Source organism: Sus scrofa, chromosome 3, assembly GCF_000003025.6.
Source record: "Sus scrofa isolate TJ Tabasco breed Duroc chromosome 3, Sscrofa11.1, whole genome shotgun sequence".
Classification (NCBI taxonomy): domain Eukaryota; kingdom Metazoa; phylum Chordata; class Mammalia; order Artiodactyla; family Suidae; genus Sus; species Sus scrofa.
The window spans coordinates 90,365,029-90,378,116 of NC_010445.4; the positions used below are offsets into that span (position 1 = coordinate 90,365,029).

General features: G+C 38.2%; 1 protein-coding gene across 44 annotated transcripts in view; it reads left to right on the forward strand.

The window, feature by feature from the left end:
* NRXN1 (neurexin 1) overlaps window positions 1-13,088 on the forward strand; it is a 1,114,780-nt gene that overhangs the window by 565,603 nt on the left and 536,089 nt on the right. For all 44 annotated transcript variants that reach the window (XM_021088268.1, XM_021088237.1, XM_021088235.1 and 41 more), the window contains one exon: window positions 10,183-10,356. In XM_021088268.1, coding sequence (XP_020943927.1) covers window positions 10,183-10,356 — 174 coding nt within the window. The remainder of the gene's footprint in view (window positions 1-10,182; window positions 10,357-13,088) is intronic.

A 13,088-nucleotide genomic window follows, 5' to 3' on the forward strand; every position in this document is an offset into this window, starting at 1 on the left:
CAGGCTAGGGGTCAAATCAGAGCTGTAGCTGCTGCCCTATACCAGAGCCACAGCAATGCAGGATCCAAGCTGTGCCTGCGACCTATACCACAGCTCATGGCAACTCTGGATCCTTAACCCACTGAGCAGGGCCAGGGATTGAACCAGCGTCCTCATGGATGCTAGTCAGATTTGCTAACCGCTGAGCCGTGGTGGGAACTCCAGTATTAACTCTTTTTTTTTTTCTTTTTTAATTAAAGCATAGTTGATTTACAGTGTTGTGCGAAATTCTGCTGTACAGCAAAGTGGGCCAGTCATACATATATACACATTCTGTTTCTCATACTATCTTCCATTATGTTCTATCCCTAGAGATTAGATATAATTCCCTGTGCTGTACAGTAGGACCTCATTCCTTATCCGTTCTAAATGTAATAGTTTGAATCAACCAACCCCAAACTCCCCATCATCCCACTCCCTCCCCATTTCCCACAAGCCTTACTACAAGGAAACATTAAGATCTGAGCTTCAATCTTACTAGAGTCCCCCAACCTGTTCACACATAGGTAATTAGCTTGGGCCATGAATGGATGCCAGTGTTGTATTTCCCTCTTTGTAGGAGCTCTCTCTTCTAAAAATCAAATTTGAGAGTCATAATAACTCTATCCACTTGTCAGAATTTCAATATCTAATGTTTATAATTGTGGAAGCAAATTGACTTTGTTTTCATGAGATTACTCAGTGCGCTTGCTAATGAGTCCCTTATCATCCTGGGAACCTGTGTTATTCTGCTTGGACTCTGCTAACATTTATTGCTTTCCTTCACTGGCCAAGTTACTCTGTCCCATTCCTATGTCTTGTAGTAGTGGAGCTGTACAAATTGGCCCCTTGCCACTTGGACTATATAGTGTGTAAACCAGTGCAGATTAAAACATTGTTATCATAGATTGAAGAGACCTGGGCTTGGAACCAGACTCTGCCCTTTTCCGGCATTGTAGCCATGAACGACAGCCTCTTCATCAGTGACATGTATCCAGGATAACCTTTATTCCTTTTGTCGCTCATCAGGCAAAAACCAAATGACACAATCTATGTGCAAGTGCTTGGTAGAGTTGAGGGCACCACACCAATGTCAGTTATTGTTATAATGATAAAGTCAGAGCTGTCATTTCTGGCTTTGACCATGGCAATGCTTGCACTGATTGCCAGGGACTCAAAGCAGTAAGGAGGCTCTCTCCTACTCAGTCAGGGCTCTGTGCATTTAAATGCCATCATCCCAGTGACTTGGGAGAAATTCAGAGATTTTGTAACAAAAACAATATACTGTTGGGTGTGGGATCCTGCTGTGGAATCAGGAATACCTGTGGCTGGCAAGGACCTAAGAGATCGTAACAGGAGACCAGATAGATTCTAGTCCCAGGAGTCCATGTGTGGTGGTCCACAGGCTAGATGGGAAAAGCAATCTGCAAACTCATAGGAAGTAGACACAGGATTAACATATGGATGAGGACAAAGCATCGGGGGTCCATGCAGTTAGTTTGGCCTGTTCTAGGGCCACAGAAAGTAGATGCATGCTTCTCTGTGATGATAACAGGCAGTAGAGTAGAAGCATCTGGAGAAGGAAAGTATCCACAGTGTGAAGTGTGCCTGTGGAGGATGCATGAATTTGATCATATTTGTATATGGGACAACACAGAGAAAGACAGAATGAAGTAGAGGGCCAGGATAGGCTGAAATTTAATTTCCCACAAAGATTTTGGCACGTACTTTAACTTCAGAAAAGACTCCGGAATGGGTTCTCATCACCACATATTGATATCCTAAGCTGTTTCTTTTTCTTTTTTTCTATTTTTTTTCTAGGACCACTCCCGAGGCACATGGAGGTTCCCAGGCTAGGGGTCTAATCAGAGCTGTAGATGCCGGTCTATGTCAGAGCCACAGCAACGCCAGATCCAAGCCGCATCTGTGACCTACACCACAGCTCACAGCAATGCCGGAACCTTAACCCACTGAGCAAGGCCAGGGATCAAACCTGCAACCTCATGGTTCCTAGTCAGATTCGTTAACCACTGTGCCATGATGAGAACTCCCTAAGCTGTTTCTGTACCTCTCTCTTTGTCTACCTCCCTCTACAAAGTCCTTAAATGTCATTTAAAACTGTTCATTAATTATTCTATCAGAATAGAAAAGTGTTCACTGCATTAAACTCTCTTACTGAGCTGGATGGCTTCAAGAAAGGGGTCAGCGGAAGAAATATTTCCCACAAGTCATTCATTATTTCTCAGGTGGAAAGAACCAGGGGCAAATATGAGTATTGTACTCATAAAACCTTCACTGTACCCTTATTGTTTAAATGATTATTTGTTAATGAAAACTCCCAATTCATCTGTTCATTCAATACGTCAACAAGTAATCAGTGAGTGCCCACTCAATGAAAATAAGAATAAAAAGATGCTTTGCTCATGATCATATCTTCAAGGAATTTATAAAGCAATGGGAAGATAAAATAGCCATACAAAGAATAGGGAAAGAAATGGTAATTGTTAGAAAAGGGGTAAAAACTGTTATGGGGATACAAAGATCATATTTGCCTATGACTGGGGAAACAAACACATTAACATGGTAGAATTTGAGGTGACTTCCCCACATTGAATAGGAACATGGGGAGAGGAAAGACGTTATGATGGCAGTCACATAGTGCAGAGAATGATGGAACAACATGAACATGCAGTGTTGGAGAAATGGTAAAAATTACAGTTTGACTAAAGATTAGGATAGAGGTGGAGGAATGATGTTACCCCAATTCTCTGCCTGGCAAAAATTGTGGGGTTCAATGTTTAGAAGAAGTTACTGAGGGAGGGTAACTCAAAATCTTGAATACCGCTGAGCCTCACACTTTATTTAAAAGATGGTGGGAGGTATTAAAGAAATCAGAACGCAGTGTGGAGACTGATAGGGCATTGATGAGGAGGATGGAGGGAGGCAGGGATACAAGATACGGGTTATTGGGGAGACAGACATGAGTACTGGAAAAGGGAAGGAAGATGGAGGCACAGACATCAGAAGTACTGGCAGAACTGAGTCATCAGCATCACAGTTCTTGGCAATGATTTGAATGTAAGGTGTGAGAAATAGAATGGAGTTAAAGAATGATTTTGAAATTCATTTCCCTGTGAGGAATAGGGAGACTAGAAACGTGATTGCTATAAAACAGGGATGTCTAGAAGTAATTCCCTAGTGGAAGGACAAGGGAGGAAATGATGGTTTGTTTGTAGACTGAACTTAGAAGGAAAGCCAGGATAGACTGAAAGATAAGGGTTTACAGGTATCTCCTACAGAGGTGAAAACAGGTTATTCTAGGATTAAACCCTTTATGCATCAAGGAAGACTAAGATATATAGAAGATAAAGGATAACTAATAATTCAAACTGGTGGCCACCGAGCATCTTTTCAGCAAAGAGTTTCTAAAATTGACCTGATTTTTTTTTATTTTTTTATTTTTTGTATTTTCTAGGGCTGCACCTGAGGCATATGGAGGTTCCCAGGGTAGGGGTCTAATCAGAGCTGTAGCCACCAGCCTTTGCTGGAGTCACAGCAATGCGGGATCCAAGCCATGTCTGAGACCTACTCCACAGTTCACAGCAATACTGGATCCTTAACCCACTGAGCAAGGCCAAGGATCGAACCCACAACCTCATGGTTCCTAGTCGGGTTCGTTCACCACTGAGCCATGACAGGAACTCCAGATTTTTTTTTTTTTTTTAAATAGAGATCTATGAAAGACAAGAATCCAGTGACTCACAGCAAAACACCTATTTTAGTTGCTATCTTTGACTTCAATAATCACTATTTGGTGTGCCCTGAACTTAGATGTAGTTTTGGAGAGTGTTTGTTGTTCAATCCACAGTGTGCATTGTTATAAAAGTGTCTGTTTGTCTACTATTCAACTTAGGTGTGTTAGAGAAATATTAACTTTCCATGCTTTTGCCTTCAGTAATTTAACATCATTTATTTAAGCAGTCACAGAAAATAGTAATGCAAAAAAAAAAAAAAAAAGGAAAAGAAAATAGTAATGTCTGCTTTCTCCCCCGAAAAAAACATGAAACATGAAGCAAATAAGCGAGTGTTTGTTCTCCAGGGATTATAGATGATTTTTCCCTCTATCTAATAGGGCATACCTGTTAGAAAAAGAGGTTTACATTTAATTTGTCTCTCAAAGAAAACCTGTGTTAATTTGTATGGTCAAGATCTAACTTGCAGATGTTCATTTGTAGTTGTACAACAAAATATTATAAATAAAGATACAAATCAGAGGATAGAGTTTGAGTGTTCCCTTTGGTAAGGAAGGGCTCTTTCCTGCAGAATAACTCTGAGAAACTAGCCCAGTCTGATGGCACTTTTTCTACTAGCCAGTCACAATAAGAAATGAGAGGAAAGTTAGAACAGCCTCTAGCTTAGCTGTCCAAGGTCAAATTCTCTCAGAGCAGAGCCTCCAGAATTGTACTTTCTCTAGTCTGGCCAGTAAGACAGTCTGTATTGCTTAAGCTTTTTTTCCCAGATGCCACTTAAAAGAAATTGTGGAAGCTTCCTTAAGTTTCCCTAGAGTTTTAGCTATCCAAATCTATAAAGCAGTTGTCCTTTTAATGTATGCTCTTCTTAATTAAAGGAAACTGAGATGTTTAAGAGGCACTAAAAAATACATATGAATAAACAGGAAAGCTGAATCAAAGAACTAATTATACCTTGGCACTTGCATTCTCCTGCTGTAAGGTGAGCTCAGAGTCCTTGCTCTAATTGCCTTCTGCTCTGTTTTAAGACAAGAGAAAACCTATACCATTTCATGTATCTGCTTTTGTTGATGGCTCCCAAGCCATGCCTTCCAGCCCCAACATCCCTAAGCCCCCTGGTTCATATCATCAGATACCCATGGGGCATTCCTACTCAAATTACACATGTTTAATGTTAAATGCAATTTCGTCTTTTCTCTCCAGATTATTACTGTTTTGAATTCCCTTATCTCCTAGCCTGCATGGCTTATATTTTTGGACTTCTCATTTCCTTTTTTTTTTTTTTTTTAATTTAAACCAGTAGTCATAAATTCTATCATGTTACTCAAGGTTTTCCTTTGACTTTTCTTATCCAATGTTATTTACCATGGCCCCTTTGAAAATTCTTCTTTTCCAGCCCAGTCTGACCTTTTGTGCTATTTCTTGAATGCCGTATTAATTCTGTCTTCTAGGTATATTTGTTCTCCATGTTTGGCCCCTACATTTATATCATTACACAGTAATGAACCCTGTACTTTCTTCTGGTCTAAACTCTTTCATGATGCTCCAGCTTACAATCACTGTCCACGAAATCCTTTTAATTCTCTGACTGTATAAGGCACCTTTAGCCTGGACCATCCAACCTGGCCCTTAGGCTTCATAGAATTCTTGAGTCTCAAACTGGTTATATCAAACTAGAAGATATATATCAAGCAGCTTTCCCATTTGTGTTACCAGGTTCAGTGCTGCTGGGATTCAAACTGAGTATGTCAAAGAAGCCTCTCAAGCTGCTTATTGTATAATACAAGGCACACTTCAGGTGCACAACTGTCTGTAAACTAAGTCAAGGAAAATAAGACTTGGACATTTGCAGTGTCACTCTAATTATACTAGAGACAAGGGGACAACAAGGACTTCTCATTTTTCTGTTTCAGGGCAACCGATACAGAATGAACTATACCATTGATGGATAGTCCTTAACACACATAGCAAAAGCCCACTAGTAGCAATCATGTGTCGAGTACACTGTATGTCCAAAGCTTACTTACATCTCTGTTATTCTCACAGCCTTACAGGATAGGCATTATTAACCCATGTCACAGATGAAGAATCAGATTCTGGAAGAAGTTAGGCAACTTAATGTGACCACCCTGAGACAATCAGTAAATGGCAGAACTGAGGTGTAGCCAAATATAAATAAAAAACTTGTAAACTATTCCTTACGCATTCCTGCCCAGCTACTGGGAAATGGATACTTGTGATAACACCTCAGATCATTCCACAGAAGTTAAGCTTGAGAGTGGGACTTTTATTTATAGATACTTCTGCACACATGCACGTATGCACAGCTCCCCCATACCCACACTGGTGCCAAAGATAAAGGTTTCTTGATTTTTTTTTGTTGTTGTTGTTAACAAACAAAAGCCACTCCCCATGTATTTGAGATGATCTGGCTTTGTACATGTTCTTTGCATCTTTTGCTGAAAATGCCCCAGCTCCATCATTTCCTTGTCATTTACATACCTGGCCTACTTAAGGAATATGAATAAAATCAACCACTCATAGCTTGAAGAAGGGGTAACAGCATGGCTTCAAGTCCCGAGGAAACTGACTCTTACTAGATGTCCATCCTGGCTCATGTTCATACACTGGGCCATTAAAAAGCCTATCTTCCTTTCCATGCATGGGATTTTGCTTGCCAGATCCCATTAGTGCTAATGGGTCATTTTCCTTCCATCACCCCAAGGATCAAAAGGAGAAACTGCATCTTTGATGAAGTGCTAATGCTACCTAGGGCTCAGGACACTTAAAGGTTTCCTTTGTTCTCATCCTATGGCAACCTACCTGGGGACTTGAGACCACAATCTGGTATGTGAAGAGGTTATAAAGACCTTATTAAGTGGTGCTGCTAAGTGCAGCTTCAGTGATGAAAATGAGAATGAGTCCCCTACTTATAAAGCCAAACTCCTCTACCTTGGTATGTTTGAGGCTTGTACCCTGTGCTGCTTGAATAAATATTTTCTACTCTTTAACAACACAAGGGAGAGATTATTACTTCTCTTCAATAAGCTTTAAAAAGATATTCAGGCAAATAGGTGTGCTAATAGGAAAAAGTAGGGCATAGCAGGAAATGGGGAAAGGAAGTAAGTGCATTTTAGAATTGGCTCTCGCCCTGTGTTACCTTATCATTCTTCTTTCTTTCCAGATTCTTTTTTACTATAACCTCCATCCATCAGTTAGCTGATACTATTTATTGAGGGCTCACTGTGCTTATATCCCAGTACTAGGCACTATGGGACAATCTAAAATGAATAAAGACATAATGTCTGTCCTCCAGGACGTTACAATCAAAAAGAGAAAGATTGATTATCAAATAGGGTAGCATCCTATACAAAATTTTCAGTATTAAGTTCTACATCTAAAAAACCTGAAGCGGTGCCAAGAATTCTTTGTTCAGCTAACTCCCTACTGTTCTCTAATAGTACATTCATTAGGCCCAAAGGAGAGCTGAAAGTTCCTAACAAATTTAGTTCAACAAATGAATATAGGGAGCACTTCCTTGTATTGATATTTGACATGTTAACAGAGTAAATCTCAGTCCACAGTATCATAAGTGCAAGAAAGTTAACTTTCTGTATTTTTCTATCCCCTTGGTTTCTATTTTGAGCTCCGGTTCTTTGCGTTAGTGAAAGTATAATCTCAGGCAATTTTAATTTCCTTATTTCCCTGGGATTATGTCTAGATTACTTGAAGGTGAGGGACTTTCATTGTACCAATCTTTTGGAAGGTAGGGAGAGAGAGGTTGCACAGGATCTGGCCTCAGATACTCTCTCTTCATAGCTCAGGTGCTCACTGAATGGTTACGCAGCATCTTCATTCTTGTGTGCATGACCGTCTCAGGCCAGCCCTTTTCTGCTTGTTCTGTGCCACTCTGGGAATTTTGTTGCTTCCACACCACAGTGGAATGTGGGAAGATCTGTAAGGCTAAGCTCCCAGCATGTCTAAATCTACCAGGAAGCTCTTTCTTCTCCAGGATCTCACTGCTACCTCTGGGTTCTCTTGAGGAAATGCATACAAATCAACATTACTTTCCTCAACCTACCCGAGGATTTGACTTCCACCAGGACTCAAGCCTCAGAGAGAAGCACTATGCTCTCTTTTTGGCAATGACTCTGTTCACAATTCTCCACTTTTGTCTCCTGCTTGACCACATGAGGGGTAGGAAAGCTTTACTTTTCTCATGTAATTGTCTACATATTCTATCCATTTCACTCCTCAAAGAGCCTTGGATGTTAAGGGTCAAATACATGAAGATAATTTTATGTCTTTGATTTTTTGATGTGTATTCCTTCTCCGAGGCAAGTAAAATACTATCACTTGAAATTTAAGTGAGAGGAAAGACTAAGGAGAGAAAGAAAATATGGAAGGAAATCAAATATTTCAATAATAATATCCCATTTCAGAACAAAGACATGTGATCCTTTAATATTAAGAATGACGGTTAATAGTCAACACATGTTTTATTTTATTTAAGAGGAGGGTAAAGCCAACACATCCAGTACCTTCAATACATATTATGCAGGATCAGTGGCATCTTAGTCTAATACTTAGAACTTTAGTTAGCAGGTCAGGGATCTAAATTCTCAGTTTTTATGGCCAAACGACTTTAAGTGAGCACAATGTATTTATCAGTACAGTCCAGGAATGTTCTATCTGTTGTTTGATTTTTACCCTACTTATGTCTATTAGTTGAGCTTGTCTGTTTGGGGGGTGCTGGAAGAATCCACAAGGTTTCTAGGTCAGAGACCAAGGACTTTGTTACTTATGACTCAACAAATAGCATGAGCATCAGGATATATGCCTGTTCTTCTTGATCCCAGGGTCTATTAAAAAACATACAAAGGGGTAAAGATAAACATTAGGAACATAGGAGCTTTGTATTACAGTGGGAGAAGGTATCAGGTGGCATGATCATTAGATAAAATGGTTAATGTGAGAGAGAAAATTCAAATGGCAATGCGAAGTCAGAGAAGTGAGTAGTTAAATAGAATATGTTGTTAGGACTTGTAAACAGGAGTAGTGTATTATGGAATCTGGGGGTCACCCTCCTTACATTCTGTATTGATTAAGTATTTATACTAGAGTCAATTATATCTATTCCATGCTATCCAGATATGGTGAATAATCCTTTTTTTTTTTTTTAATTTTTATGGCCACACCTGTGGCATATGAAAGTTACTGGGCCAGGGATTGACTCTGAACCACAGCTGTAATTCATTGCAGTGGGCCAGAGATTGAACCCGTGCCTCCACAGTGACCTCAGCCACTATAGTCAGATTCTTAAACCACTGCACCACAGGAGGAACTCCCAGATATAGTGAACAAACTTTAATAGAATGTAAACAGACTCAAACTTGGATTGCAATCTCTTTTTTAAATAATAGTTCATAAAGATGGGAAACTCAAACTTGGAGACATGAAGATGACAAAGCAGAGCAAAGCGATCCACCAGAAGTACTCCACTTTGCTGTATAGTAGAAATTGACAGAACACTGTAAATCAACTATAACGGAAAAATAAAAATCATACAAACTTTAAAAAATATAGCAATGATAAAAATTAGATATTTTTAATAGCATATTAAAAAAAGTGATCCACCAGAAACTATTAAAAAAATTGGGAAAATTGATAACTTGTTAACAGATCCCAGGGCAGCATAAAGAATTCGGAGTGGTACCTTTACCTAAAAATTAAATTCTTGAGAAGGGATGTAATATTTAGGCATACATAGCCTACCCTGGGAGTTAGTGAATAAGATATGTGCAAGCAAGGATAAGAGGTTTAAGCACACTAGATAAGGCAATTTTAGACATTAGACATTTAGAATTTGTTGCACTTCTAGTTAACAAAAAGGCCTAGAATTCTCAATTCAGAAGGTAGATTTGATAACAGTACCACCTACTAATATCTACTATGTATTTTCATTTTGGTAGATACTTTCTATTATTTTATCTCATTTAATTCTCACACACCCCTATGGGATAGGCTTTATATTTCCCATTTTAGAAATGAGGTTACTATTGATCAGAGAAACTAAAAAAAAAAAAAAAAAAAAAAGCTCAAAGCCAAAGAGTTGGTAAGTAAATTGACTCAGATTTTAATTCAGGGAGCACTTCATGGCCCGTGTTCCTTCCATTTGTCCCTATGATATTGAACTCAGTTCTCTGTGGAGATAGCTTCTAGAAATTTCTTCCAGTGCATAGTATTATTCTAGCACTTACGTTGTTTTGTGTTTTTAAGAAAATACCTCATTATAAATTTATTTTGAAAATGAATTTAATGAAGTGTAAACTTCACTCTTATTTTTGTGTGTCTTACTATTCTTTAAAGTCAATGACAAGTTACTTTTGTGACCAAAATTTTTATCTTCCCACAGGTGACTTGTATATAGGAGGAGTGGCCAAAGAAACATACAAATCCTTGCCAAAACTTGTCCATGCCAAGGAGGGCTTTCAAGGCTGCCTGGCATCAGTTGATTTAAATGGACGACTTCCGGACCTCATCTCAGATGCTCTTTTCTGCAATGGACAGATAGAGAGAGGATGTGAAGGTACAAGACCTTTGTTATCACATACTAAATAATTCTAATTCCACCTATAAATGAGAACAAATCTCTCTGGCCAGCAAAATTTTCATTTCTGACAATTAGCCAACCCCATCACTTAGAGCTTAAAAATATGCATTCATGCTTTCAACTCGTCATCCTCAAAATCTTAGATTTTTCTGAACTGTTTGTAAACCTACATTAATAGCTGATATAAAACAGGAGCTTTATCTATGGATCTTGTTATTTTCTTCTTTGATTTCTATAGTTCACCTCATTAGTGTGTTAATCGATTCTGCAATGCTCGCTGTATAGCATTAAATAGATCCTCCACTTAGACTAGAAAAACATATTTACTTCAGCAAATGTTAATCAGTTTGAGCCTCTTTTTTGAAATCTACATTCAGTGCATATAACAAGACAATACCATTTAGATACCCATTCTCAAATCACTATTTGGTTTATGTCTACCTGGCAACAAGAGTGTCTCTCGTGCATTATCAGTTTGTTTTAGCAAAAATTGGTTTCTTCTATTACCCAAAGCTAATATTCCATACTTCAAAAATGCGCTCAAGTACCTTTCTGTTCTTTCGTGTTCTCTATCAGACTAAGATCTGTAGGAGTACTTTTTGATTGCTACTTTCATTTTAGATAATTTTCACTTCAACACCTCAGATTATTTGAGCCAATTCTCCCTCCATAAATGCAATTTAATCACATTATCTTGAATTTCGTAGCTCTGAATGTATTGCTGCTTCTCCTTTAATGTTGAATACAGTTTGGGCCATTTTGAAAATTCTAAATTCATAAGGAAATTTCATATTGGAAAAATGAAGAAAGACATGTGAATTCCTATCCCCCAGGAAATTATGAATCATTTCTTCTTAGCCAAAATAATGCTATTGGATTTAGCAGTTACCCAAGTACAGGGAAATTTTTTATTTGAAATACCCTTTTTCTCTTTGCAACATATATTTCCCTGAAAAGTAAACTGAAATTCAAATCATGTTTTAATTATGCCAGAGGAAATGGTTATTTAATGGAAATCTTTGTTAAATTCATTTTCACATTTTTGCCACATCCATTTTCTTTATTTCAAATTTCAGTATAATATACTTTATAAAACAAAGAGACACTATGTGTTTTCTCCTTTACCAATTAAACAAAAGCAACAAAATTGCTAGGTGAATTAATTCTTTCAAGTAGATGGATACAAATTGTGGGACATAACTTTGATTCTTAGAGGTGATCTTCTAAGCGAGAATGCATGTATTTTTAAGGTAACACAAACTCTTTTGAAAACATTTTTCAAAAGTAGGCCTTTCTGCAAGTTGCTAGGTGACTTCTCACCTACAAGAAACAGTGGGGAGCAGACAGACAGGTTCACAGCTAAACCCTCACAAGATAGAAAACCAAACACTCACATGACCTCCCGCCACTGGCATGTGATGTGAGTGGGTGAGTGGAAGGGAAAACTAATGAGAAGTATACTGAGAAAGCATATTTACAGAAATAAAATTTGGTGTTATTTTCCAACATAACCTAATAAATAGTTTGGTTAAGATGGTTAGATTGTACACCTTCTTGTGTAATCTTCAACCACTGTTTGGATATCTGAAATCATTCGGTAGATTATGACTAGTTTGTTTTAATATATGAGCTTTAATCATTCTCACCCTCTTTTACCCCCCTTTTCTTTATTTTTAGACTGTTGCCATGCTCCTGCCTTTCTGCTTTGACACTTCTCTGATTTTTTTCATTCCAACATCAAGATTAACAACTTTTAATTTATGATCATTTATTATGATCAATCATTTACATCCTCTGTAGTTCCTAGGAAGAATCTCAGATGTACCCAAAATAGGTGTAATTGATGAGATGCACATATCTTTAGGATTAATGATCAACTTCTAGATACTCAATGATTTATTTCTCTATAAAGATTGTTTTCTCATGGGATTTTGAGTTCAAATCACATTGGAGTCACTTAGCTTATGTGTTAATTGAAAACTATGTACAGGTGACATTGTTAAATGATATCTTGTCCAGATATCTCCACCATTTCTACCTAACAAGACTAAATCTCTAAGCCATTTTTATATAAAAGTCATTGGTGGGAGTTCCTGTTGTGGCTCAGCGGTAACAAATCCGACCTAAAATCCATGAGGATGTGATGGCCTCACTCAGTGGGTTAAGGATCTGGTGTTGCTGTGAGCCGTGGTATAGGTCACAGACAAGGCTTGAATCTGGCATTGCTGTGGCTGTGGTGTAGGCTGGCAGCTGTAGTTCTGATTTGACCCCTAGCCTGGGAAAATCCTTACAGTGCGTGTGTGGCCCTAAAAAAGCAAAAAGAGCAAAAGCCAAAAAAAAAAAAAAAAAAAAAAAAAATATCCGTTGGTTTTTCAATAATCATTTGCTGTCTTTTATTTTTACCTATTTCAGTGAGTAGTAGCTGATTTTATTTACACATTGTTAGGTAGCAGAAGGAGTTTACCTTGTCCTAGTCCCTTTGAATTAATGTTCTCAACTTTAACCAATATCAGAATCACCTGGAGAATTGTTAAAACCCATGCACTGGACACCACACCCAAGGATTCTGAATCATCAGATCTGGGATGGGTCTCTAGAACTTACATTTCTATCAAGTTCCTGAATGATGCTGATGTTTTTGGTCTGACACCAGACTTTGAAAATTACTGCATGGAGTAGCATTGCCCTGCTTGAGTAAGAGAAAATAG